The 26283-nt window shown below is 51.9% G+C and overlaps 12 protein-coding genes across 12 annotated transcripts; 9 read left to right on the top strand and 3 right to left on the bottom strand.

The window, feature by feature from the left end:
* Positions 1–184: 184 nt before the first annotated feature.
* JCM6883_001044 (uncharacterized protein) lies at positions 185–1131 on the top strand (the record flags this gene model as incomplete). The annotated part of the gene is made up of 2 exons (XM_076635063.1): positions 185–267; positions 327–1131. The coding sequence occupies 2 exons, from the start codon at positions 185–187 to the stop codon at positions 1129–1131; spliced, it is 888 nt and encodes a 295-aa protein (XP_076484964.1).
* Positions 1132–3031: 1900 nt separating this feature from the next.
* JCM6883_001043 (phosphatase PAP2 family protein) lies at positions 3032–4601 on the top strand (the record flags this gene model as incomplete). Its single annotated transcript, XM_076635062.1, has 4 exons — positions 3032–3184; positions 3368–3818; positions 3874–4130; positions 4200–4601. 4 exons carry the CDS (start codon positions 3032–3034, stop codon positions 4599–4601), a joined length of 1263 nt encoding a protein of 420 aa, XP_076484963.1.
* An 891-nt stretch (positions 4602–5492) lies between these two features.
* On the top strand, positions 5493–7423 carry JCM6883_001042 (ammonium transporter; the record flags this gene model as incomplete). Its single annotated transcript, XM_076635061.1, has 7 exons — positions 5493–5559; positions 5640–5656; positions 5769–5829; positions 5898–6558; positions 6626–6755; positions 6817–6992; positions 7075–7423. 7 exons carry the CDS (start codon positions 5493–5495, stop codon positions 7421–7423), a joined length of 1461 nt encoding a protein of 486 aa, XP_076484962.1.
* A 362-nt stretch (positions 7424–7785) lies between these two features.
* Positions 7786–8742, bottom strand: EMC4 (chaperone EMC4; the record flags this gene model as incomplete). Its single annotated transcript, XM_076635060.1, has 6 exons — positions 7786–7935; positions 8009–8145; positions 8208–8312; positions 8396–8513; positions 8574–8631; positions 8690–8742. The coding sequence occupies 6 exons, from the start codon at positions 8740–8742 to the stop codon at positions 7786–7788; spliced, it is 621 nt and encodes a 206-aa protein (XP_076484961.1).
* A 231-nt stretch (positions 8743–8973) lies between these two features.
* JCM6883_001040 (uncharacterized protein) lies at positions 8974–10546 on the top strand (the record flags this gene model as incomplete). The annotated part of the gene is made up of 9 exons (XM_076635059.1): positions 8974–9150; positions 9230–9358; positions 9424–9535; positions 9596–9669; positions 9739–9823; positions 9894–10146; positions 10208–10239; positions 10302–10366; positions 10427–10546. 9 exons carry the CDS (start codon positions 8974–8976, stop codon positions 10544–10546), a joined length of 1047 nt encoding a protein of 348 aa, XP_076484960.1.
* Positions 10547–11024: 478 nt separating this feature from the next.
* On the top strand, positions 11025–13018 carry JCM6883_001039 (uncharacterized protein; the record flags this gene model as incomplete). Its single annotated transcript, XM_076635058.1, has 7 exons — positions 11025–11231; positions 11297–11404; positions 11482–11594; positions 11672–12181; positions 12239–12463; positions 12526–12617; positions 12705–13018. 7 exons carry the CDS (start codon positions 11025–11027, stop codon positions 13016–13018), a joined length of 1569 nt encoding a protein of 522 aa, XP_076484959.1.
* Positions 13019–13732: 714 nt separating this feature from the next.
* Positions 13733–14515, bottom strand: JCM6883_001038 (uncharacterized protein; the record flags this gene model as incomplete). The annotated part of the gene is made up of 4 exons (XM_076635057.1): positions 13733–13773; positions 13830–13988; positions 14046–14409; positions 14471–14515. 4 exons carry the CDS (start codon positions 14513–14515, stop codon positions 13733–13735), a joined length of 609 nt encoding a protein of 202 aa, XP_076484958.1.
* Positions 14516–14670: 155 nt separating this feature from the next.
* JCM6883_001037 (uncharacterized protein) lies at positions 14671–16529 on the top strand (the record flags this gene model as incomplete). Its single annotated transcript, XM_076635056.1, has 4 exons — positions 14671–14818; positions 15088–16151; positions 16206–16367; positions 16431–16529. The coding sequence occupies 4 exons, from the start codon at positions 14671–14673 to the stop codon at positions 16527–16529; spliced, it is 1473 nt and encodes a 490-aa protein (XP_076484957.1).
* Positions 16530–16727: 198 nt separating this feature from the next.
* Positions 16728–19731, bottom strand: JCM6883_001036 (uncharacterized protein; the record flags this gene model as incomplete). The annotated part of the gene is made up of 7 exons (XM_076635055.1): positions 16728–16793; positions 16867–17454; positions 17516–18117; positions 18182–18858; positions 18925–18990; positions 19066–19123; positions 19554–19731. The coding sequence occupies 7 exons, from the start codon at positions 19729–19731 to the stop codon at positions 16728–16730; spliced, it is 2235 nt and encodes a 744-aa protein (XP_076484956.1).
* A 205-nt stretch (positions 19732–19936) lies between these two features.
* Positions 19937–20509, top strand: RTC6 (mitochondrial 54S ribosomal protein bL36m RTC6; the record flags this gene model as incomplete). Its single annotated transcript, XM_076635054.1, has 2 exons — positions 19937–20422; positions 20498–20509. The coding sequence occupies 2 exons, from the start codon at positions 19937–19939 to the stop codon at positions 20507–20509; spliced, it is 498 nt and encodes a 165-aa protein (XP_076484955.1).
* Positions 20510–20942: 433 nt separating this feature from the next.
* JCM6883_001034 (DUF6534 domain-containing protein) lies at positions 20943–22877 on the top strand (the record flags this gene model as incomplete). The annotated part of the gene is made up of 13 exons (XM_076635053.1): positions 20943–20987; positions 21060–21111; positions 21210–21315; positions 21386–21402; positions 21487–21556; positions 21633–21748; positions 21820–21890; positions 21958–21994; positions 22057–22069; positions 22135–22299; positions 22363–22401; positions 22460–22509; positions 22576–22877. The coding sequence occupies 13 exons, from the start codon at positions 20943–20945 to the stop codon at positions 22875–22877; spliced, it is 1083 nt and encodes a 360-aa protein (XP_076484954.1).
* A 481-nt stretch (positions 22878–23358) lies between these two features.
* JCM6883_001033 (uncharacterized protein) lies at positions 23359–26268 on the top strand (the record flags this gene model as incomplete). The annotated part of the gene is made up of 3 exons (XM_076635052.1): positions 23359–23481; positions 23548–23598; positions 23662–26268. 3 exons carry the CDS (start codon positions 23359–23361, stop codon positions 26266–26268), a joined length of 2781 nt encoding a protein of 926 aa, XP_076484953.1.
* Between the last annotated feature and the right edge of the window lie 15 nt (positions 26269–26283).

Here is a 26283-nt window from a genome sequence, read left to right as displayed (position 1 = left end):
TCCAGTTGACTTTACGAACGTTGCGAACGATCCAATACGATCCAAAAAAGCTTCAAGAGATTCAATCGAAGACGTCATGAAACCTCGCTGAATTCTTCCTTTTGCAACTGCTGAATTTCAGCCTCCTTCTTTCCCCGAACTTCTTCTCCACTACTACCACCAACCCCACTACTATACTCACACGATGCAACGAACCCTCTTCAATACTCTTTCCAGCCAACTCAGGCGAACTGTCAACGTCACTCAATCAACTCGCGTTCAATCGAGGTTAGTCTCTTTCTCTTCCTCCCCGTCACCAGTCGAGCTAACTTGCTCTCCCAATATAGTGTCGTCCCCTCTGCTGCCCGATACATCTCCATTTCCCCTCGACTCTCCTTCCCTGGACCCAACCCTGTTCCGACCGCATCCGAAGACGCAGTAGCTGCCGACCGAGGAGAGACCGTCGAAGAAGATATCACGACGACGGTCAAACAAACCGTTCACAAGGTCGTACAAAAGGGAGAGAACGAAGACGCTCAACATCCTGGAAAATCGCAACTCGACCACCTCGAATCGCCTTCGATCTCTGAAGAAGCTGTTCACGCTGAGAAGCACGCTTCCGACCCTCTCCCTGATCACCAAAAAGCTTCCTCCTCCTCTTCCTCCTCCGCGACTACCGCCTCGACTTCCTTCGCATCCAAGGAACAAGTTGATGCTCAACACCCTGGACGAGCTGCCGCCCCCGAAGGCCTCGACAACCCTTCCTTGAGTGAAGCCTTCGTCCACGCCGACAAAGGTCCCGATCCCCTCGCCGGTAAAACGAAGAATGCGAGTTCGCACCCCATCGACACCGCTTCTGGAGTCGCTTCGAACGTCGCTTCCGCCGCTAGTAAAGTTGCAGGAGCAGTCAAGGATGCAGTTGGACTAGGAGGAAAGAGGTCGTTCTCGACGAGCGTCAGGCAAATGAAGGAAGGGGAAACTCAACATTTGGAAAAGAGTGGTCATGATCATTTGGACAAGCCTTCGGTCGCCGAGGAGGAAACTCACGCCGACAAATCGAACAAGGACCCTCTCCCCAAGGAGCAAAAAGCGAGTACGAGGAAGGGTGACAAGGCTGGAATCGCCGACTCGAAATCGCAACAATCAAAGTAAACTCGATGTACGTTTCTCCCTCACATCTCCTTCGCTCCTAATCTGGAGTCTGACATAGCGACTATGTCTCCCTGCAGTTTGACGAAGCGTACTCAAGCAAAGCAAAGTGAATAGTGTTCTCAACATCGCAAAGAATTCCTAGTTTTCGAAATCTTCTGTTCATCATGTTACAAATCTCCACCCTGTCTCTGTACGAATACAATTGCAAAATAATATAGTGTCTCTCATGTGCATTCTTCGCTGTCAGGCCTCGTTGAAAGTGTCAAAGACGCCAAAGTGGTTGCTGACACGGCGGGCAAACCGGTGTCGCCTCAGGGGAAGGCGACTTCTTGTCGCATTCGTGTCTCCAAAATTTCGGCGTCTGTTTGGCGACATCAAGTCGCCCTCGAAATTGGCGACATCGAGTCGCTGCGATTGTCGCCCAACGGTCGCGCCCTATGTCCAATCAAACGACAAGTAATCCACTATTGAAGTTCGTAACGAGGCTGTCCGAGGGAGAATCAGTCGGAACTTGACGCCTTCAAGTTTCATCTATAACCTTCCTCTTCTCCGCGGCACCGACGCTCGATCTATCTCTTACCTCACAGTGGAACCGACATCCGCGCTCCTACGCCCTCAATCGCGGTCGCGCGGTCGCTCGGAAGACGGACGACTCAAATCACCCTCCGACTCGGATAGCTTGCCATCGACCTCTCCTGCGATAGCCACCATGGGAATGCTTAGTGATTCATCGAATGAAACGGTACGTCCAGAGTCATCATCCCTACCTAGTCTACTAAAGATTGACGTGAAATCATTTCTCAGCTCCCTCCTTTTCTCTCATCTCTCCGACCGCCGCTCGCGCCCTGCTTCCTACCTTCAATCTCAACCTCGATTCTTGATCGACCCGTCTGCGCAGTCTGTAGCTCGACAAGCTTCCACCTCCGGCGACAGAACAAACTTCTTCACGCGAAACTCCGCCTCGCTCTCGCTGCAGTCTGCACTTAACAACGGCTGCCTTCTTTCGTTCGCTCTCCGATCCCAATCGGCAACACTTCGCCTTGACCGCCTGCAGAATCCGGCACCATACCAAGAAAGGAAGAAAGCAGACGAGCCGAAAGAGGTCAATTTCGCTTCATATGATGAGCCTTGCTGATCATAGATGAGTTCACGAGAAATACACTTCGTGAGATGGATCTAGAGGCAGGCGGAAACTAAGAAGCTCGAGGTTAGTTATTCTCTTTCCGTTTTCAGTTTTCATTTTTGCTTCCGACAAGGTCAGTTGAAGGGTTTTGAATTTGAACTGCAATCGTAAACGTGATGGACACGTTAAACACTCTCCAATGTTATTGATGAGCTTGATCAGGCGCTTTGCTGAGCTCAAGCTCGAGGTTACAATCATACTTTTCTCGCGTTGGATCGTTATTCGTTCTTCAATAAGCTCGAGCCTGTATGAGAATTCACATAGTTGCATGACACAAGCTGAAGCGACGAGACTAACGACTGTTGGGCGACAATCGCAGCGACTCGATGTCGCCAATTTCGAGGGCGACTTGATGTCGCCAAACAGACGCCGAAATTTTGGAGACACGAATGCGACAAGAAGTCGCCTTCCCCTGAGGCGACACCGGTTTGCCCGCCGTGTGATCGCGAAGCCGAGCCGAGCTGTTTATACAACTTTCGTCGTCTCTCAACTCCTTACGCTCACTCGACTCGCACAGAACGGACTCTACCTAACAACAGTACCTCACCTACGCGGAACGCTGTCCATCAGCGCTTTCCCCTTCCCTTCCTTCCCTCTCTTTCCCCTTTTCATCTTTCTCCCATCCCGACCGCTCTTCCAGCCCGTTCATCCTCGCGGATTATACCTGCCCACCTCAAGAATCCTCGTTAGCGACCAGCGGCTCGAACAGTGAAGTCGATGCGGTTATATCTCCCAGCTCCGATCAGAGACTCTGTCCTCGGCGCCGTCTCAAGGTTGGAGATCAGTTTCGATGTGCAACTGAGCATCAAGCGATTGAGACGGTATGGATGGGAATGGAAGCGGGATTGGGAGTACGCGTTCATGGTTACTGTGAGTCTCTGTTTCGTCTGCCTCTCTCTCGCATCTCCTTTGCAATTTGGGAGGCACGACAGTCAGTCGTGGTGATCCTCTACCTACATCAGGACTGAGTCGCTCGAGACACGGATGAGTCGAGACACGCAATCAGGGAACCTTCCAGTTTTCGAAAACTGACTTCCAGCTCTGTTTGTTCAGGTCGCGCTCTTCTCTCTATCAGTGATGGCCGCACCGTTACTCTTCAAGATCTTCCTCGTCTCAGTCTACACCCTCGCCCTCCTCATTCCCTTCACCTCTCAATTCTTTCTTCCCGCGTCTCCAATCTTCTCGTGGCTCATCCTCTTCTATTCATCCCAATTCATCCCCAAAGCTTATCGACCTCACATCTGGGTCTCAGTCCTACCGACTCTCGAATCGGTTCTCTACGGCGCAAACATCTCGGATCTCCTCACCCGTTGGACGAACCCTTTCCTCGATATCATGGCCTGGTTGCCTTACGGAGTCGCTCATTTCGCCATCCCGTTCGTCGTCGCCGCTCTACTCTTCATCTTTTCTCCTCCTGGCGCAGTCAAGTTCTTCGCTTCGGCTTTCGGATATATGAATTTGGTGGGAGTCATGATCCAAATCGCGTTCCCTTGCGCTCCTCCTTGTAAGTCGTCTTCTCTCTCCCTGCCCGACACTTAGACTGATTGTTTGCTTCGTAGGGTACGAGTTGAGGGAAGGACTCGTTCCAGCGAACTACAACATGCGAGGTTCGCCCGGAGGTCTCGCTCGAATCGACGCAATCTTCGGAGGACACGGTTACGACAAAACGTTCTCCGGCGCTCCCGTGCCCTTCGGTGCTTTCCCTTCGCTTCACGCAGGATGCTCGACGATGGAAGCGTTGTTCTTGAGTCATTTCTTCCCGAGAGGCAGAGTGTTCTACTGGATTTATGTCTTTTGGCTCTACTGGAGCACGATGGTATGTCGTCTTTCTCATACCTCATACAATCTCGAGACTACAAGACTGATCCCAGTGTTATTCGATCAGTACCTCACTCATCATTACCTGATCGATCTCGTCGCTGGAGGATCTCTCACCTGCGCCTTCTTCTACTATTTCCTCAGCAAGATGCCCGATCAGTTACGACACCCTACGACGAAAGGCATGCCCGCAACTCCTTATCACTCTGGAAATTCGATCCCTCTCGACGAAGAATCGGGTTTACCGAAAACTTTCGCTCATACTGCCGCTGGGGCAAACTCGAAAGGACAAGGGAACGGACATCCCGATTCGTATGGTGGTTGGGAGGAAGACGAGGAGGATGAAGAAGATAGTTTCGATGATGGAGATGTCGGATCGAGAGGAGGAAATGGAAAAGCGAGGGACTCGTTCGACACACCAGCATCGGGAGATCTCGGAGGTCCTTCTGCTGCGTCGAAACGGAATTGACGACGACTTGTAGCTTACATATTGACCTCGATCGTCACGCTGAAGGACGAGCTTATCTTTTAATTTTCTTCTCATTTTACTAGCACTGCAAATCTAATCTCATCATCTAGACAACACTTTCTGCGCCTCTTCTCAGTCTGCCGCCTTCACTAACGAAAGGCTCGTCTATCGTAATGGCTTGTCTCGACTTGACGAGATAACCAGACTTCCGTTCTTCTGAGACTTGCCGGGACTTTCTTGTCGTTTTTCCCCTCGCTCGGTTTCCAAGCAACTTCCGGCTCGACTGATGGGAATCTTTTGCTTCGGCGGCGATATCAACCGGCAATCGGTTTCATAAGGGGTTTCGCACATCAGAAAGGGAGAAAAGCATCTGTTCTGTTTGAGCTAGGATCCGAGGTACTGTACTTCGAACTGACCTTCCGCGATAACTTTTGAGCAAGTTTCAGACTAAACAGACTAGCGCGCACGAGACGAGTGAGAGCTTTTGCGATTGATGGTCGAGCGAAGGCCGGTCGAGCTTATCTCTGCGGCGATTTCGAATTGCAATCGCAGACTCAGAATCGCAAGCACTCTGCCAATCTCTCAGGGCAGGAAAAAATTTTCATCGTTATCTTCCCTTCCTTCCTGATCCTTTTCTCTTGTTCAACTCAACAGTTCCGTCTCCTCTCTTTTGTTTCTCTTCATCTTCCTTCAAAGCGCTTCTCTCGCTACCGCCTCAATTCGACCTCTACTTGAGAACTAGTCTAGCCCCTCCTCGAAACAACAGTGAGTTTTACCCTTTAGCTCTATCTCTAATCCGCTCGAATCGGTCTGATAACGAATTCGCTTTTCGTTTTGAACAGCAAACTTTCTTTCCCTCTAGCCCTCTTTGCGCTACACTCCAGAAGCAACATGGTGAACGCTACTTACACGCCAGAAGGTAACTTGATCGGAACATCGGATGGAGAATCGACAGTTTGTGAGTCTTTTCCCTTTCGCATTTCTCGCGAGAGATAAGAGAATCGACGACTGACACGCGTTCTACTCTCGCTCTCGCAGTCAACAATGGTGATATGGTGTGTCTCTAGAACGATTGCGATCTGTACGAGAGTCGCAGAGCTAACGAATCGCGTTTTCTTTCTCCTCCCCTTCCCCTTTCCTCCGTCTCTCCCTCGTCGCCTATATCAGTCATGGATCTTGACTTCTTCAGCCTTGGTCATGATCATGGCTCCCGGTGTTGGATTCCTCTGTATGTCTCGATATCTCACTCGGATCCACCTCGAGCGTGCGAAACTGACATCTCGTTCCGTATCGCAGACTCTGGTCTCCTAAGACGGAAGAACGCCTTGTCGATGATGATGCTATCACTCGCCATCTACTCCCTCGTCACGATCGAATGGTTCTTCTGGGGATACTCCCTCACCTACGGAGCCGGATCAAAATTCATCGGAACTCTGGAATTCTTCGGATTTATGAACACCGACATTCAACCCTCAGGAAAGATGCCTGTACTCCTCTACGCCTTCTACCAATCCATGTTCGCCGCCCTCACCCCTGTTATCGCCGTCGGAGGTTGCGCGGAACGTGCTCGACTCGCCCCGATCCTCGTCGTTTCCTTCTTGTGGGCCACGATCGTCTACAACGTCGTCGCTTGTTGGACTTGGTCAGCAACCGGATGGGGAGCTGAACATCAAGTACTCGATTTCGCCGGAGGAGGACCCGTTCACATCGCTTCCGGAACCGCTGGACTCGTTTGGTCGTTCTACCTCGGAAAACGTCGCGGTTACGGAACTGCTAAACTCGCTTACCGACCTCACTCTGTCTCTCACGTCGTTATCGGTACTACCCTCCTCTGGTTTGGATGGTTCGGATTCAACGGAGGATCGGCTGGTGCGATGAACCTTCGTTCGGTCCAAGCTTCGGTCGTTACCAACTTGGCTGCTGCTATGGGAGGTCTCACTTGGATGTGCATGGATTGGTGAGTCTTTGCTCCAATCAGTCCTGCTTACAGCATGAGCTAATCCCGGAGCTTGGATCACGTCCAGGATTTACACTCGTCGCTGGTCTGCCGTTTCCCTCTGTTCCGGTATCCTCGCTGGTCTCGTCGGTATCACTCCCGCTGCTGGATTCGTCGGTGCTCCCGCTTCCCTCGCTATCGGATTCGTCGCTGCTATCGTGAGTCACGTCCCTCTCTCGTTCTCATTCTCACCGAAACTAACTCGTCAATTGTTCTTAGGCTTGCAACTACGCCACTGGCATCAAGGTCCTCCTCGGTATCGACGACGCTGTCGACGGTTTCGCTCTTCACGGAATCGGAGGATACGTCGGAGCTATCTTGACCGCTCTCTTCGCTGACTCTCGTGTCGCATCGTTCGACGGAGCGACTGAGATCAACGGTGGATGGATCAACCAGTGAGTTTCAGAGACCTCTTTCCGCGAGAAATTTCGAAACGCGGGAAATTTCGAAACTGACTCGAAATCTCCTCGTTTTCAGCAACTGGGTTCAACTCGGATGGGAACTCGCCATGGCTACTACGATCATGGCCTACGTCGCCGTCGTCACCTACATCCTCCTCTTCATCGTTGACCACATTCCTGGACTCAAACTTCGCGCCACGGAAGAATCTGAAATTGTCGGTATCGACGAGGCCGAGTGCGGCGAGCTTTCTTACGACTACGTAGCCATTCGTCGAGAGATGGACGACTCACACGGTGAAGCGGGTGCCGGACTCTCGACGACGGTTTCGAGGACTTCGAACGAAAAGACGGCGCACCGAATTCCTTCCGATTCGGACGTGACCGACACTTCGGCGAGGGAAGGCGCTCCCGTTCAACATCACTAGACTCTTGTTCCTCTCCCTGCATCCGCCTTGTTCATGATCTTCTCCTACCTCTAATTAACTTACTCTAGATTGTTTTCTCTTTGTCGTCTGTTTCGTGTTTTCCTCTCCTGGTTCGCTTTTCTCTTGGGTCTTGCCTTGCACTAGTCATCATCTTCGTCGTCATCATATCATCATCAGTTGAAATTGATTCGAAAAGATCAACTGGGTCTTATCGTGCGAAGAGAGAAGGCGAGAGATCCTCTGGCTTTTCACTCTCTTCTATGTACCTTGATGCTCAGCCGCTTGTCATTTCGCGCATGGAAGTCCCGAGAACCGAACAGATGACGGAAAATGCTTAAGTAATACAGAACCTGAACCCGAAACTACGAATAATGTACCTTGCCCATCAAATGTCGTACATGACTCGTATCGATCGGTAACCTCTTCCACTCGGGGTATTCTCGGAAGGCGATCCAGTCGGATTCATGGGTCGGGAGTAAACCCATCGAGTTGAGCTTCCAGGCTCCTACCGCCTGTAATGGAATGAGCGACGTCCAGATCAGTGCCATTGTCTCGTTGGTAGAGTGACAAGGAAGAGAGGCGTACGAGGAGACCGAGCTGACACAGGAGGTAAACGAGTTTTTGCTGAATGAACGAGGGAGGCGGTTCTTCGTGCGAATCTGATGCAGCGGTCGTCGAAAGAGTAGCTTTACTCCGTGATGCAGCCGTATAAGGTGCAAAGACTAGCGGCCGTACGAGGCGTCAGATCGAGAAGTCGCAAATGAGAGATGAAATGAGAACTGACCATTTTCGACGCTCATCATCCCTCCTACGGCTTGTTTCAGCAAGAACCACACCGACATGACCGAAAAGACTTGGATCCCGCCTCCAGTCATATACATCATGAATGCTGAGCACGAAAGTAACGAGTCAGGTCAGTTGAACGAACTCTCCTCAACGACTACTCGTTCTTCCGAGAGAAGGTGAGCTCACCTTGCATAGGCACACTCTTCGCAGGAGCTAGAGCTACCTCCCATGCTTTCTGAGACCTCAATGCGTCGAGATTGACCCCTGAACTCTTCGAATTCTTCGACTCTGCCTTATTTGCAGTCTACACGCGCGCGAGATAGTCAGCAGCGGTTTGTGAGTAAATTTGAAGAGAGTAGCGCACCTTAGACGATTCAGAAGGAGAGAAACCAGGGGGATCTTGAACCGTCATCTCGGAACGCCTATCACGACCCAACAACGTCAGTGCGAGGTCTTTGAGCAGAACAGGAGGAGACTCACGGTGCAGAGGTATAGTCTAGAGTCCACTTGCTGGTAGATGCGAGGGGTGCCATGGTTCGAGGAGAATCGAGAAGGAAGCGATTCCGAACTCGCTTCTTTGATCCTGTACCACTTCCTTGATTCAGTCAACCGACGCTCGTTTGCCTTGACTAGACTCCTCTTGGCCCCGCTGCCCTACCGAGCTGTGTTTCTCGGGTCTCCCCATTCTCTTCCGATCTCGTCCCTCGTTCAACAACTCTTTCTCCAGTCCCTCCCGTACATCCTCTCCTTCCGGAACCACCAGAATGGCTCGCGAACGGCTCGATACACCACCCTCCGCGAAACGAAGGCGCGTCGGGATCGAGCCTTTGCCCGACAATCCTCTTCAAGGCAAACTTGGTCGTCCGGAACCTCACGATACGATCCAGATGTCTACGTGGAACGTTGCGGGACTAGATACTAGTAACGGGCCGAAATGGCGTGTATGTCTTGAGCTCTCTCTCCTCGATTTGGCGAACGTTCCGCTGATCTTCAATGTCTTCTCCGCTCGTTCGCGATTAGAACGCATTTCGGATGTACGTCGAGGCAGAGGACCCTCACATCTTGTCTATCACGGAAGTGAAAGATAAGGACCCTCAGAAGACGTTCGAACGAGGAGCAGACTGGGCGTTTCTTCGCGCTCGCTATCCCGTAAGTCCCCTCTATTCTCTCCACTTTCAGCCTTCGTGGAGCACTGACAGTACTTAAGCTTGTAGTATCGCTATTGGAGTAATCAAGTCGCGATCGTCTCGAAACTGAAACCGATTGCGGAACCGATTTATGGATTTCCAGACGGAGCAGAATTCGACGAAGCCGAGGGGAAAGCGCGTGAGTCGTCGTCAGACTCGGTACGTGTGCAACATGCGCTTATCGTCCGTCGAAATTCAGGGATGATTACGCTAGAGTTCAAGGAGTGCTTCTTCATCGCAACTTATGTCCCGAACTCTGGCGATCGGTTCAAGGTGAGTGCTTCCTCCCAGTCATCGCCATTATCAGTCCTCGCTTATCCTCGCGATGCTGGTGATGTCTAGAGCATCGATCGGAGACGGAGATGGAACGCCGATTTCGAGAAATGGATCCGTTCACTAGACGAGAAAAAGGCAATTGTCTGGTCAGGTCAGCTGAAGTCTCCGGCTAGGGATATGTATAACGATACTGATCCTAGCGTCGAACTCCTGCTGGCTAGGTGATTTCAATGTCGTTCGACCTTATTCACCAACAACGCCTCGACCTGCGAAGACTCCTCTGAGCGAATGGAAATCGCCCGACGTGCAATGGTACGGTAACTACGGGCAAGTTGGAGGTACCCATCCAGACGAGATCAAAGCACACGAAAAGCTGTTGGGTCCTCAACCCGAGTCGTCGAATCCGAGAAGACCGGGGAAGAAATTCGTCGATGTCTGGAGGTTGATGCACGGGGAAGGGTTCAGGCAGTATACGTGCGTACGCAAGTCGTGATCAGCAGCCGATGGGAAGCTGAGCATTTCTTCTTCTACGCAGTCACTCTTCGAAACATCTCGGAGGTTGGAGACGTGAGTCTTCGTCGTCTTCCATTCGAGGCCGAGCGAGACTGACTCCGTTATTCGAGCGACAGTCGACGGGTTCATCATCTCCGAGCGGTTCCTCTATCACGTTCGAAAGTGCCAAATTCGCTACGCCGTGAGTCCCTTTCACTTGAGATCGCTTATTGTCTCTCGCTCATCGTGAGGCTGTTGGCAGTGGAAAGACGAGTACTGGGCTAAACCGGAGTACAAGCTGGGAGCTGCCTCGGATCACTGGCCCGTTTGGATCTCGTTCGAGCTCGAGCGGAGCGATTTCGAAGGATCCGTCGGTTCGTGAGACCCACTCTCTCAGGAAGACAGAGCAAAGGGAACGACACGGCCGACTTCGTACAGACTATAGTTAGTTCACCCTTTCAAAATCGAGAATTGAAATACGGGCGGCTAATCCGTCTTTCGTTATCTCGCACCCTTTTAGGTTTCTTTAGCTTCGTCCGCCGGTCCTTTCTCACTCAGAGCATTGTAGCAGATGCGTCGTCTTATCAAGGGGCAATTTCTAATCGCTCTTTCACACAGAGATTGCCGACGGCCGCGTGATAACCCCCGCTTCAAATTCGACGCTCGATCTCGTTTCCTTCGGACCGCTCCTGCTCCTCTGCGACTGAGTCTGTTTCCGTCGGCTCGACTCGTCGCTATCACCTATCTATACTTGGCTCTCCACAAAAAGCTACGCTAGCTCTGCTCTCGTTTCGAATCTTCTCTCCTCTTTCCTCCCTATCTCCCTATCACCCTCTTCTCCCATCTCGCCCACACTCGACATGTCGTCGACTCAATCACTACACTCTGAAGACAAGAAGCTCGAATCAGGCGTCACAACCTCTGTGCTCGCCGTCGTCGAGAACGATGGCAAACTCTACTCAATCGCCGAAAAGGATCAGGACGAAGGAATGAAACTCGCTGGTGCTGAGCGACAGATCTTCACGCAGGAGGAGTCAGATGCAGTGAAGCGCAAACTCGACAAACGGGTATGAAGAGTCTTCCTCTCGATCAATCCCGCTCGAAACTAATTCTGACTCGCGATTCTTCACAGATTTTGCCTCTGCTGGCGGCCGTCTACTTTTCTCAATTCCTCGACAAGAACTCGCTCAATTACTCGTCTGTCATGGGATTGCCCATCAAGGGTGAACACTACAACCTCGTAAGCTAGTTTCACATTCAGCACTCGCCACCGCTTACTGACCTTTACCTGCCTCCCTTGCCTCGCCTCGAGGACAGGTCTCGATGGCATTCTACCTCGGTTTCCTGGTCTTTGAGCTTCCGACAGGATGGATTGGTCAACACTTCCCGCTGGCGAAGTATCTAGCGATCAACGTTCTTCTCTGGGCGACGTGAGTCCTCCCCCTGCCGGAGACTTCCTCTAGAGGATGGCTCAGTGCTTACTGACACATATCTTGATATGCTCTAGCTTCCTCATCCTTCACGCCGCATCAGCCAACTTCGGGTTTTTCTTCGCGATGAGGTTCCTTCTCGGCTGTTGCGAAGCATGTGTATCGCCCATCCTCATCGCCCTCATCTCCGGCTTCTATCGGAAGGACGAGCAAGCCAAACGTATCGGCGCCTTCTACGTACAAAATGGATTCACTCAGATCATCGGAAGTTTGATATCTGTCGGAGTTCTCGAATACAAAGGCGACTCGGTCGCTCACTGGAGGATCATTTACTTCATTCTCGGCGGTATGGCGTTCATAGTTGGTTTCTCGACACTTTTTTGGCTGCCCGACTCTCCCGCAACGGCAAATTTCCTCACCGAACGAGAAAAGTTGATTGCGCTCGAGCGGGTTCGCGACAATCAAACCGGTACGAGGAACAAGACCTTCAAGTGGTACCAAGCTCGTGAAGCCGTTACCGACCTCAAGACGTGGGCGCTCGTGTTCCTCGTGATGCTAAGTTGCATCCCGAACGGAGGTCTCGCTTCGTGAGTCTTCGAAACCTTTTCTCGCTTTTGCCGAGCCGCTGACTGTTGGTGGTGCAGCTTCAACTCGATCCTCATCAAGGGTTTCGGCTACTCCTCGAGGGACGCCTTGCTTCTCAATCTACCCGAAGGAGCTTTCCTCGCGATCACGATTTGCGTCTGCTGCTGGTGGGCCGACAAGTCAAGTCGTCGCATGATGCCGATGCTTGGTGCGCTCGTACCAACTGTCTTCGGTCTTTCATTGGTCGTTGGCTTTGCATCGCCGGGGAACAAGGCAGCCCTAGTGTATGTTTCGTTCTGTGATCTTCTGAAGTTCTTGGTCCAAACTGACTCGACCTTGATCGTAGCGTCGGGATTTGCTTCACACAGTGCTATGGAGCAGTTCTATGTCTTATGTACGCCCTCTCGGCTAGCTCAATCGCCGGAAACACAAAGAAAAGTGAGTTTTTCTCGGTTTTCATTCCTTTTTGCCTCGTTTTCTCTCGCAGGGATTGGCGCTGATACTCCCCATTTTGGCCCCTGGTAGGTGTATTCAACGCCATCTTTCTCAGCTCCTTTGCCCTGAGTAATCTGGTCGGAACGACGATCTTTCGTCAGGAAACCGCGCCGCAGTATCTACCGGGCAAGATTGTCGTCTTGGTTCTCTTCGCCGCCGCTATCCCAACCGTCATCGCATTCAACTACTACATCCTCTGGCTGAACAAGAAAAAGGACGAAAGATTGCAAGAGCTCATCAAGGAAAACGGCTGGACTCCCGAGGACGTCGAACGAGAAGCGGCCAAAGCTGCATTCGCCGATCTGACCGACAAGGAGAACCCCTTCATGCGTTACATCAACTAGGTCGGGTCGGGCGGTACGAAGTTCGGGTGTATGTGAATAGATTAGAGTATTTTCGACTTTGCTGTTGAAAGAGGTTCTTTCAGTCTTCGTTTGTTCTGTTGCTGTCATCCGTAATCCCATTCTGTTCTGTCGCAGACGTCTCTTCGTGCTAGTAGTGAGGGCGCCGCAGAGGCTAGGCTACGAAGTTCAGTGAGACGAGCTTTAGCCAGATAGGATTGCGAAGAGCACTCAAACAACTCGACAACTCAGAGACGATAGCTTAGCTCGAGCGAAATACGGACGCAAGCAGGCATCTGGGACTGGGACACCACTTCGTCACTTCTGTGAAGGAGAGCCGTGAAGCTGGCAGACAAAGCTCAGTTTCTCGCATGTCAAGTTGTGCGGTCGGTCTAATCTTAAGTTTCAGTGATAAACTGTATCGACTGAGCTCTCCTCGGGATTGTGCGGGGCGAATAACGAGATACGACGGAGTGGTGAAGAAGAAGAGCCCAAGGGAGTCCCCACTCCTTGTTTGATGAGGTCGACTCGCGCTCCTCGCAACCTTTTTCCTCAACCGAGCGCTGTTTTTCGCACTTCCTTGTGTCAAGTACACTTCTGCAATACTCAAGCAAACCTCTTAACAGACTACAGTACGAGCAAGTCTTCAACACGAAATCCGTTGGGTCTGGGTTGGGTCAACCGGGATTCGACAAGGAATCGCAGCGACGTGTGAAGTCAGACGAGATGAAGGTCCTTCAGGACGTCCTCGATTTCACCTACAACTTACAAATTGATCTCAATGTCATACACCATATCAGTTAGACAGACGTACGTGAAGGTTCGTAATCCTTTTCGACCTTGGGAGCTTGATCCGCTTCAAGCTTTGAGCGAGATTCTTCTGCTTGAGCTTCTTCGACTTCCATCTCTTTGTCCTCTAAGTCAGTGTCGCTCTCCGTGGCGGCAACTAGGTCGGAACGCCATTGAATCTTTGCTGAAACGTCAAACAAGTGAGAAATTCGAAGTCCCGCATCGGACGAAATGCACTCACGTTCGTCTACGGAAAGACCCTCCACAAACGGAACTCCGGGAAACCTCGAGAGAGTCGCCGCTTTTTCGCGAAAGATTTCGACAGCCTCCGAACCGATCTCTTCCTCGTAATTTTCGAGAATCAATTTGACCTGCTCGAGTCGTTCAGCTACTTGGTCCATCTCTTGAATCCTCCACAGACCAGAGGCGAGAAGGAGAACCCAGAACACGATCCATCCAGGCTGGCTCGCAAGAATCCCTTCCGATTTTCGGGCGAGATCGAGAGCGTTTTGAATCTCGCCGATTCCCTCGCACGGGTCTCTACCGTACACAATCATTTCCCGAAGTCGTACAGTGTGGTATTGGAAGGTCTCGAGGTAGTCGACCTGCCCATGAAGACGAATCGATTCAGCACGAGCCTTCGTGTAACGGGTGAAAGCTTCTTACCTTTGCAGGTTCAGAGGTCGAAGCGGAAGTTTCGGAGACGAGCATGTTGATTTGAGTGAGCAAAGCCAAGGGTCGCAAGTTGTGTCGCGCACTGATCGAGAAGAGAAACGAAATCTCAGAAGTTTCGAAAGTTTGACGTCTTCCTTCAACTTCACCTCACGACTTCATACGACCCCCAACCTGACCAACCTCAGACATCGATGTTACTCGAAAATGCCCTCTCAGAAGAGGTCGAACCGTCTCCATCGCCACAGATCAATCCGTCTCAACTCGCTCAACGAGACTATACAGCGGAAAAGGACAAGACGATAGCAGCATGTACGGGGGCAATCTTGACGAGTCTAACGAGTACGTACAAGCTCTCTCAGTGCGATAGGCGATGCCGAAAAGTTTCATCAGCGGAAAATCGATGGCAAGCCGTTTCCAGAGATCAACCTCACGGGGAGCTCCAGCACTGGCGCGAGTAGGTCGAGGCAGCTCGCAAGGAGTCTTTGGCGAGTTATCCCAGCACAGGAATGGGGGGATCTGGATTCAGCGGATGATGATAGCATCGGATCTCCTCAGCAAGACGAGGGATCTCTGACAGGTTACTGACACGATCTGTGAGCAATCTACAGTGACTCCATTCGATGTGATCAAGACCCGCCTACAAACCCAGCCGAGTCAAGAACCTCTCTTCGTTCCTTCTTCTCGATTACCTCCCCCTTCCCACTCGATATCGACTACTCCCTGGCCTCCTCCGATACCCAGTACATCCTCTGCACCTCCTGCCTCTTCCACAACCACGAAATCTTCGACTACCTGCTGTCAAAAGACGTATTTCTCAGCAAACACCTCCGACAAAACTCTCCTCTGTAAATTCGACCCTCGGATAGCTCGTTCAGCATTACCCGCCGCAGGAGCACACGCGACAAACTTCCCACAACACCTTCATCACCTCGCATCCATGCCGGCCCCGACGCAATTCGCAATCTCGTCCTCTTCCGGATCTGCGATTCTCGCAACTCCCTCTCCCGCAAACTGCCTCTATCCCTCGGCCCTCCAAGCTTCACAATCCCTCCCTTACGTCTCACACTCTACACCGACACGGCACCTCACCGGATTCTGGGACGCGTTGTTCCACATCGTTCGATCAGAAGGGGTGACTTCGCTGTGGAGAGGGACTGGTCCAGCACTCATGATGTCGGTACCAGGACAAGTTATTTACATGGTCGGGTATGATTGGGGACGACGGACTGCATTCTCGAACCCACCGGAGTGGGCGGTACTTCCACCTCGACCCGGAGAAACCGAAATTCGGTTATCGCCAACTTATCTTGGTCTAGTCCCTCTCGTCGCCGGCTCACTATCTCGAACCGTCGTTGCGGCCCTCCTTTCACCCGTCGAACTCCTCAGAACTCAGCTACAAGCTCAAAATTCTCAATCGAGAACTTCGTTACTTCACCTCGTTCGGACATTACGATGGAGTACGGCGTGGAAAGGGTTACCTCCTACTCTTTGGCGAGACGTACCCTTCTCGGGATTCTACTGGGCTGGGTACGAAGGAATCAAGCGAGCGTTGACGGGAGGGAAAGGGCTGGGCGAAGGAACCGGAACTTCGAGAGGAGGAGCGGAAGATGCGAAATGGAGGAAATGGAAAGAGTTCGGGATCGCGTTCGTCAGTGGTGCTGGAAGTGGAATGGTGAGCACTCTTCGAGACTTCTCAGGCGGCCCAATGCTGACCGTTCGTTGTCAGATCGCCGCAACTTTGACGAATCCCTTCGACGTTGTGAAAACGAGACGACAAGCTGTCACATCGTCTTCTGAACAAACGAGAACTCTCGCTATTCTCGCCGATATCTTCAAGCGAGAAGGTTGGAACGGAATGACAAAGGGTTTGACTCCTCGACTCGCAAAGGTGAGCGTCGAAACTTCAATTGGATTCTTTCGACTCTCGCTGACCTAAATCCCGCTTCCCTAGGTCGCCCCGGCCTGTGGTATTGTCGTTGGAGTATTCGAATTCCTTCCTCCCGTATTGCAAGATCTCCGAGAGCAGAAGAACCTGTTGAGAATAGACTGAATCGTAAATGCAAATATGATATCTCTCTCCTCTCCCTGACAGGCGTGGCTCGACGAGAGACATTCGTTGTGTGCGCAGAAAATATACATTACGAAGTAGAGACGCAAAAAGGAAGGAAACCGAAAATCAAAACACACACACACACAAGACGACTATTCTCTAGCTCTGAAGCTTTCGTTTTCTCAAACTCGACTATCTTCATGCGTGAACGGTAATAGGCTTGACGTCACCATCAGCTCCAGTTTTTCCCTCAACAAACGCTTTCTGTTGATCGCGAAAATCGAGTGAATCAGTCAATCGGTTCAAAGACAATGCAAAGGCGAGAGAGGCGACGTACCGTGCAGTGACCCATTGTCACTGATGCCCTCGAGATAGCATCCGTTCGGTAGAAGTTCGAAATAGGTTTTTGGAAAGCTCCAGTCTTTCCATCGAGTCCCTTCCTCTTGTCTCCCTCTCGCTCTGCCTGTACCCTCAACGCCGTCAAACCCTCGAGAACCGAACTCGGTCGTTCGAGTTCTCCATATCGAACCAACGAAGGGGAGAGATCCCACAATCGATCCCGAATCGATCCAGTGTCGTCGTAAGGAAGGGTTTCTCCGACAACTTCTGAAAGCGCACGAATGATCTTCCAGTCTTCACGAGCGGCACCGGGAGGAGGAACGGCAGCACGACCGAGTTGAGTTCGTCCTTCCGTGTTGACGAAAGTTCCGGCTTTTTCGGTGTAGGCAGCTCCGGGGAGAACGACGTCGGCGTATTGAGCACCGGCGTCTCCGTGGTGACCTTGGTAGACTACGAAGGCGTCGCGGGGGATAGAGGAAGGAGAGAACTCGTCGGCACCGAGGAGGTAGACGAATTTGGGGTCGGTAGAAGTGGCGGAGGAGGAAGGAGTGAAACCAATGTCGTAAGCAGCTGTTCGGGAAGCAGCCTGATGCGAGAGAGAGGGTCAGTAGTATGTTCGATTGAGGAGAAAGCGGACGCAGACTCACTCGATGAAGGAAAGAGTAACCGGTCCATTTGTCGTTGACGAATTTCTCAGAGTTGGCCTCGACGAATTTGGCTACTTCTGCGAGAACCTTGGCACCGTCTTCGTGCTCAGTGATCGCAGATCCAACAACGATGAGAGGTCGCTCCGCCTTCTTGAGCTCCTTCGCCCACTTCGAGTTTGCGTCTCCGAGGGTCTTCTTGACCGCGGCGAGATCGGTACCGAGGTGATCGTAGCCGAAAGTCGAATCGAATTCTTCACCAATGAGAGCGAGGTCGGTCTCGTGTCGAAGCCAACTCTTGCGGATGCGAGCGTTGATGATCGCAGCTTCGTGACGAGGGTTGGTACCGATGAGGAGGATTCGATCGGCGTGTTCAACTCCAGAGATGGTCGAACCGAAAGTGTAGTTCGATCGGAAGTCGACACCGTGAGCAGGGGGAGCCGAACCGAGAGGTTGGTCGAGGGTAGTGTTGTCGGAACCGAGTCGGTTGATGAAATCTTTGAGGGCGACGAGGGCTTCGGTATCGACGAGGGCACCGGCAACACCTTGGATCTCGTTACCGGAAGCACCAGAAGAAGCGAGTCCCTCCTTGATGGCGTTGAGAGCTGCACGAGAAAAGCGCAAAGGTGAGCGGGAAATCGAAAACTGCAAAGAGTAAGGATAACTCACCGGTAGGCCAGTCAGCAGGTTGGAATCGGTCACCTTGACGGATGAGAGGAGTGTTGAGACGTTGAGTCTTGAGTCCATCGTAAGCGTAACGAGTCTTGTCGTTGATCCATTCCTCGTTGATATCGTCGTTCAATCGGGGTTCAACTCGCATGACGAGCATTCCCCTCGAGTCAAGACGAATGTTGGATCCAACGGCGTCAAGAACGTCGATCGATTCAGTGTGTTTGAGTTCCCAAGGTCGTGCTTCGAACGCATAAGGTTTCGAAGTGAGCGCTCCAACGGGGCAAAGGTCAACGATATTTCCCGACATTTCAGAGTTGATCGTCTTTTCGATGTAGGTACCGATCTGCATGTCGTTTCCTCGTCCCGAAGTTCCCAGATCTTGTACTCCTGCGACTTCGTTCGCGAATCGAACGCATCGAGTGCAGTGAATGCATCGGTTCATCGAAGTCTTGATCAAAGGTCCGAAGTTCTTGTTCTCGGTCGCTCGTTTTCCGGTGATTTCGTGGAAACGAGTTCGGTCGGAACCGTAGCGCATCGACTGATCTTGCAAGTCGCACTCTCCTCCTTGATCGCAAATCGGGCAATCGAGAGGGTGGTTCGCGAGGAGGAACTCCATAACTCCTTCACGAGCCTTGTGGACGGTGGGAGAGTTGGTCTTGACTTTTTGTCCAGGCCTGCAGAAGCGGGAGAAGGGTTAGTTATATTCAGACTGACAGAATAGTGAAAATGAGGATACTGACATGGCGGGGAGAGCGCAAGAAGCTTGAGGCTTGGGAGGTCCAGGGGTAACTTCGACGAGGCACATACTAGAGGGAAAGAGCAACGAAACAGGTGAGTAGGCGGATTGAAGCATGAGAAGATGGGGAAAATCGAAAACTTACCGGCAGTTACCAGCGATGTTGAGTCGGTCGTGGTAGCAGAACCGGGGAATGGTAGCACCTGCCGATTGACGATAGAGTGTCAGCTCTCATCGTCCTCGATTACAACAGACGAAAATTGCTCGAGTCGATCCTTCGCCTTCCGTGCGATCTTTAACAGTTCGATTCGCCATACAGCTCTCCCGTCCGAGTCCGCTACTGAACCGATACCCGATGTCCATCCGATGTCACACAAGCTCTTGCCATCCCGACGACCCAAGTAACCTGCTACCCTTCGTTCGGAGTTGCTGACTTTGACATCCTCGCCGCGAGGCTCCACCAGCTCAACCTTTTCCATCTTTGTATCGTCCCAATCAGCGACAGCATCGTTGAATGATTCGGATGCTGAATAGACGGCAGAGAGTTGCTCCAATCGGTTGCAATCGAATCCGACAAGATCGCCTCCCTTCGCCGAACGCGATGACCACATGAGTGGTAGATTGGAAGCTTACCAGCTTTCTCACACGCTTGAATCAGGGCGGTTCCCTGTGGCACGGTGACTGAAACTCCATCGACTTCGAGGGTAACGTCTGCTTGTCTTCGCGCGGTCGAGGAGAGGGCTCGAGTCGAGGTAGAAGGTAGTCGACGAGCTGCCGAGGCTAATGGAGTTCGACAGAGCATGCTCGACATGGCGGAAACGGGGCGAGTTGGTGGAAAGGTGGAGGAAGGAGAGAGCGACCAATTGAATTGGCGAAGTTGTTTCTCATCTCCACTTCACTCGTAATCGTTACTGCATCCTTTGAGCGCGCATTAAGGTATGTTTGATGCCCCCTGACCTGCAAGCGCTGCGCTCACCTGTCCCGATCGCTGACTGTTCCTCTCCTCTCTTCCTTAGATGTTGACCACTATCCGATCAAGCGCTCTACGCACTCTGCGACCTTCTCCTACTGGTGTACGATCAGTCTCGACTCTCCTGACCCCATCCTCCCACCCTCAATTGTGCACTTGTGCGCGATGTGCTCCCCGAACTTCGACCATCTCTTCCCTCCCTACTCCTCGCACTTCGACCCGTTCCGTCTCCCACTTGACCAGCACTGAAGCTTCTCACCCTCGATCCTGCGGGTGCGCGAGGTGTGCCGCTCGATCTTCCCCCATCTCGACGATCGTCTCCCCTCCTTCTCGACCTCTTTCCTCCTCTACCCTCTCGACTAAACGACCGGAACTAGCGAACGACGTTGAGAAGAAGCAAACGAGTGCGGCGGAATCGAAGCGGGGAATGAAGGTCAGGTCATCGATCAAGAAGTACTGTGAAGGTTGCAGTATCGTAAAGAGGCAAGGGACCCTCTTTGTTCTCTGCTCGCGAGACCCCAAGCACAAGCAGGTACGTCGCGAGTTCTCTTCAGCGACCACGGTCTTCTGGCCGAATGTGCTGAGCGGCCTTGCGTTTTTCGTACAGCGTCAAGGATAGATTCTCGTCCTTTCCTTTTCCCATCCTTGTTTGTAGCTTCTCACCTCGACCACCCTCCGCCCGCACATTATGTAACGAATACTATCAATCGTCTCACTCTTTCCTTCGCACCGAGAACAGTCATCGACGTTGCCTTTGCGAGGCCACAACGCTAAAGAAGAACCCTCAGCTCTGACCCAACTCTTCCATTCTTCTTCCTCCCTCAGGTCCGTGCAGGTCTCGCTTCTACCGAAAAGGTCCTGACTCAGGGGTCAATTGACAATAATCGATCGAACACGGTTCCCTCGTCTTGTCTTCTTCCTTCCGAATACGCTCTGACCCTGTGGTCCGAGGCGAACGTCCGGACTTTGACGAGCACCTCGTGTCGACTCTTGAGTCCCATTCCTTGTCCTTCTTTCTGTGTTCTTCAAGGTGCTCGACCTCGAAGGAAGTGATGGCAGCGAAACCTGAAAACCTCGAGAGGATCTTGACACCGGTCGTGAGTCTTCTTTCATTTCAGTTTGTTCGGCGTGTGGTCGCATGTGAACTGATTTGGTTGGTGAGTTCATAGTTAGTCGGGAGTGTTCTCTCGTGTATCTTTGCAGGTCTAGTACTCTCACTCGGTGCGTTCCATGTCTTTCATTCTGAGTCGAGACAAGGGGAAGCGAGGTCAGACTGACACGTAGCCGGACCTCGCTCCGCGTATACTCTGCGTATGTAGCAATGACCTACTTTACTCGGTTCAATTCGGACGTCTGTTGGGTCAAAGGAATGGTCTGTTTCTTGACGATCTCAGGAATTATGGGTTCGGGCTTCGATGTCAGCTGGTACGTCTTTCTCACCTGCTTGCTAGCGATGTGTAACAACTCGATCGCTGATACACTCTACCCTTGAAAGGTTGTACAATTGGTCGGGTGAGCGGTTTGCCTTGAGATTGAAGTTTCAGGCGGTGAAGCCAAGCTGACAACCTTTTTGGGCCACTACTCACATAATCCTAGTCACGAACTTCTTGCGACCTCATCGCCTCGGATACATTCCCTGGGAAATGTCTGCGTTTCACTTCCTCAAGTAAGCCTCGTTTCAGTTTCGTATCGTTTTCGTTGACTCGTTCACAACATGCTCACTGTCAATGTCTCGCTTGTAGCGGACTGATCATCGCCATAGTCCAACATTTCTACCTCTTCAAGTGCTGGGTAACTGCAGGTCGAACAAAGCTCGCCGTCAATTTGGTTTTCTCGCTGATCTCCCTTGCGAGTTTCGGTTCGTCTTCCTGTCATCTGCACGTCAAGCGGAAAGCTCGACTCTGACATGCATCTGGGGATTTTGAACAGGTGTATCGATTTATTTGACCGCCCTTGCTGGCAAGAATCGTCAATTGACTGGATCGAACGAGCTCAAGAACGTGAGTTTCGCCAATTCAATTCTTGAAACCTTGAATCGATACTGACGCAGATCTCACTCATCGCAAGGCGACCTGGGCATGGTACGCTGGCGTACTAGCCGTCGGTGAGTGGACTCCTAGACTCTCACCCTCTTGAGAAATCGCCTGACGCCTCGCCTGCTTTCAGATCTCTTCATCTTGTTCGTCTCCTTTCTCTCGATTCCTCACGTTCTCCACGGAGCTGAAGTCATCGCGTGACGTCCAGTATGTCTATGCTGGATCACCTCGTCTTCCGTCCCCGGATCAAACCGACAATGTCGAAAAAGCTCGACGATGTCAAATCACCCGTCAAAAGTCAAGGTCGAACATTCTCGAACCGAGTCTTCTACACGAATGCGCTCTCCCTCGTCGTCCAAACCATTGTACTTGCGTGAGTTTATCGTGCTGTGACTTCGTCTCCATGGACTGACGTCTCGCTTCGAATGCTTCACAGCATGTTTGCCGTTCGCTCAAACGGGCTCCAATACCTCACGTGCGATCCCTCGACTCCTCCTTCTTCTTGTCACTGACCTGTGATTTCGAACGTCTAGATTTGCTTTCTTCGCTCCGAAGGTCTACATCGTTTCTCTCCTCGCTACTCGTGAGTCTTCCTGAATTGAGCCAGTTTTCAAAGCTGACTCAGTTCTGCAATGAACGCACGTACTAGTGAACTCTCACTCTCCGCACGGGAATGGAGCCCTAGATCCGATCGAGACCTTCACACTCGACGCGTTCAAACCCCGTTATCCTCTCCACAACATGGACGCTCCCGTTCGAGTTGTCGTACAACACGAGCAGATGATCGATCAGGGGGATGACGACGACGAATTCGATACGCTCGATGGGCACAAGAGGGCGACAAAGGGGAGTACGATTACGGCGATCGAGGAGGGAGGAGGAGGAACTGAAGTCACGCCGTATCAATTGAACTTCGACGATATCAGAGGGAAGGAAGGGAAGGGAACCTGAGCCAGTGGCTTGTTGGAACTCAAATGCTATGCAGTACTATTGGATGTGATTGATGGCGGATCGGAAGATGTCCTGGTCGCTTGCGAATTTTATCTGTCAGAGCATCCTCCGGTCTAACTCCGCATCTTACCGTCGTTGAACCTCGCTGCCATACTTTCCTCTGCGTCATACTGGTTCTGTCGGTCAGTCTAGATGGAGCTTGAAGCGCCTCGGGTGGTACTCGAGCGTCGACAGGAGAGTGGATCAGCCGGAGTTGGAGCACGTTGCAGCCGGAGTCGGATTGACCGGTGCTGAATTAGACAGACTGTCGAGCTTTTGCTCCTCAGAGCAGCATCAAAGCGGTAAGAAGTGAGAAGTCAAGAGCCAAAAGTTTCGGACGAAACTTCCCACTCTCTACCGCATCCGACAACAACGACTTCGAGCTCGCTTCAAGCTAGAAAGGTCGAGGAAGCGTTCAAGAGGATTAGTAGAGCCCGGATCGATGCTGAATCGCCTCACTCGAGCGCGAATTCCGCTTCATCAACTGGTTCAACCTCCACCGTCGAAAGGTTGCTCTTGCTCGACTGCGTCACATGTGAGCCAGAAGGGTAAGGAACGGGAACAGGTGAGCTAGTCTCTTACCCACAGCGCGTACTGTACGAGGCCTAAATTGAACTTTCTTGCTCTCTAGATTCCTACCGTTCGCTCAGGTCGTACGACTCGTTCGATAGACTGGTCACAGGTGAGTAGTTGGACGTCTTCACGAGTCGTGATCTCAGCTGATTGAGAGCCTCCGACTCCTCAGCCCTCGACATCAGCGATTCCCTACTCACCCACTCTCTCTCGCTTCCACTCGACCTCAGCCTCTGCCACGACAATTCAGCGGACAGAAGACCAGACACCTCCTGCTACATTCGAAGATCTCCTCGCCGAAACGTCACCTCGTGTCCCCATTTCGACTCTCCTTCGTTCATTCTCTCATTCCCTGCCGACTCTCTCTCGCTCTACGTTTGATCTACTATTCGACCGACTATCAGCCTCGACTTCGAATGCTTCGACATACTTGCGCCAAGTCAAGTCGATGGTCGAGAAGGAAAAGGGATGGAAGTTGAACGAGCGACAATTAAGGGCAGTTTTGAAAGCGAGTCTCTTTCGAGAGAGGGAACACCGGATCAAGGCTCTGATAGCGGAGCAGAATGAGGCAAGAGGGAAAGGGAAGGAAAAGGTCGACGAGCCAGTTGAGGATTCTACAAAGGAGGAAGAGGAAGAACGAGCGATTTGGGCTCAACGAAGACGGCAGAACGTTTCCGACGCTCTCTTCAAGGAATACCTCGCCCTCGTCTCAAAGCCGAAGAAGATTCACAAGAGTCAGCATCAAGCAATCGCCGAAGTACTCGAATTGTTCGCCAGATGTGCCGCGATTCGACCCGTTTCGACGACGAGGGATCAAGATGGACAGTCGATACTCGCCTTTTCCCTCTCGCTCGACTACTCGAAACGATCAGAAGAAACTATCGTCATAGAAAATGACATCGCAGGGGTCATCAGGAGGTTGTTTGCGAACCAGAGGGACGAAGAGGCGATGGCGATTCTGCGGAAAATGGCCGAGAAGCGGAGGGTTTTGACGGTGAAGGCGATGAGGGACTTGGTTAGGGATCACTACGAAGGACAAGCGTCGGCGATGAAGGAGGTTACCGAACAACCTCTTCATGACGCCGAACTTCTCACTCGATTCGACAAAACTCCGGAATCATCCTCATCACAATTCAAGCTTGACACGACGAACAACGACGAATACTCTCATGCTCGAAAAGTGCTCGATCAAGTCTGTACCTCGACCTCTTCGACCGGTCTCGACGAACTTCTTCGACTCCGACTCGAAAGGGTAGACCGACTGGAAGAACTCGAGAAGAATCCTCGGGGAGCGTTTCTCAAGTGGTTGAGCGTCAAGGCAGGAGATAGGCCCGAATGGCTGGAGATGACACTGAAGATATGGGAAGCGGGAATCGAGAAGGGAGAAGATGGAGAGAATTTCGTGCGAAAGAGTTATCGAAAAGTTCTCGAGGACATAGTGGTCAAGGCGTGTCAGGTCGGAAAGATACGAACGGAACGTCCAGGGGAACAACCGCTCGAGTCCTCCCCACTAATCGATTTCGCCGTCAACCTCGCCATCGATCATTTCCCGCTTCAAGTCCTCATCCACCATTCTCACACTCTCCTCTCCGCCCTCACCGTCGATTCGCACTCTCCCGATCTCGCTTCCTACCTCTTTGACGTCATCAACTCTCCTTCGATCGATTTCGCTTATGCACCTTTTCAATGGTCCGCGACTCTCCTCACTTCATTCACCCGACTCTTCTTTTCCTCTCAACGATACGAGAAAGACCCCTCTCTACCCGTTCGACTCTACCTTTCGTGGACTTCGTCAGGCTTGACGTTTCCAACCGGACTCTGGGATCCGTTCTGGCGCTCCCTCGGACACGGCGGAAACATCGACGATCTCGAACGAGTTTTGCAAGACTGGGAGGAAACGGGTCGAGGACCAGCATCATCTAGAATCGTCCGACAAGTTCTTCAAGGCGCTTTCAACTCGGGAAACGTTCCAAGATCGCTCGAATTATTCGAATTCTTCCGTTCTCGTTACGCACCTACTTCTCTCCACGAGCCACAAGAACCTCTTCCCGCCTTCCGCCGCACTTACTTGCACCCTCTCGTTGTCCCCGTCGAATCTTACAACGCTCTCTTCACTCTCCTCGCTCATTCCCGTACCGACTACCAGAAAACCCTCTCGACTCTCTTCTCCTCCTTCATATTCGACGGTCATTCCCCTTCGACCGAAACTTACAACGCTCTTCTCGCTTCGAAACTCCTACTCACGAAATTCAAGGTTTCCGACGTCGATTCGGCCGGAGTGATCTACAACAAGTTGGTTCAAACGGGGTTGAAGCCAGATCGTGATACGTTTGGACTATTGATGCACGGCTTCAATCGAATGGCTCTCGAAGGAGGAGGAGGTCGAGCGAAAGGGAAAGAGAAGTTGATCGGGATCGAAGCGAGTTTGAGAACTTTCAAAGCCTCACTCGCGAACTCGAATCTCGGGAACATTGCGGCGTCGAGTAAGAGCAAGAAACGGAAGGAAGGACAAGAGAAGGAAGTTCAGACGCTTGCAAGGGGTCAGTCAGTCGCCGGTTTGATGAAGATTCTCGCGAAGGAAGGGAGGTTTGAAGATGCGAAAGAAGTCGGAGAGGAGTGGTGGAGAGCTCTGATTTGGTTGGAGGAAGTCGTGGGTAGCAAAGGATTCTGGGAGGGAAGGGAGATCAAGGACGAATGTAGCGAGATGAGGAAAGCGGCAGCAGAAGTAGGAAAACTCGAGAGGGAGTCGTCGAAGGTGGAGTTAGTGGAAGAGCGCTGATATCGTAGGTTTGTG

Source organism: Sporobolomyces salmoneus, assembly GCF_050403485.1.
Source record: "Sporobolomyces salmoneus JCM6883 DNA, S_salmoneus_JCM6883_v1_ctg81, whole genome shotgun sequence".
Classification (NCBI taxonomy): Eukaryota; Fungi; Basidiomycota; class Microbotryomycetes; order Sporidiobolales; family Sporidiobolaceae; genus Sporobolomyces; species Sporobolomyces salmoneus.
The sequence above is the reverse complement of the archived record's forward strand: the minus strand, read 5'-3'. Positions and strand labels throughout refer to the sequence as shown.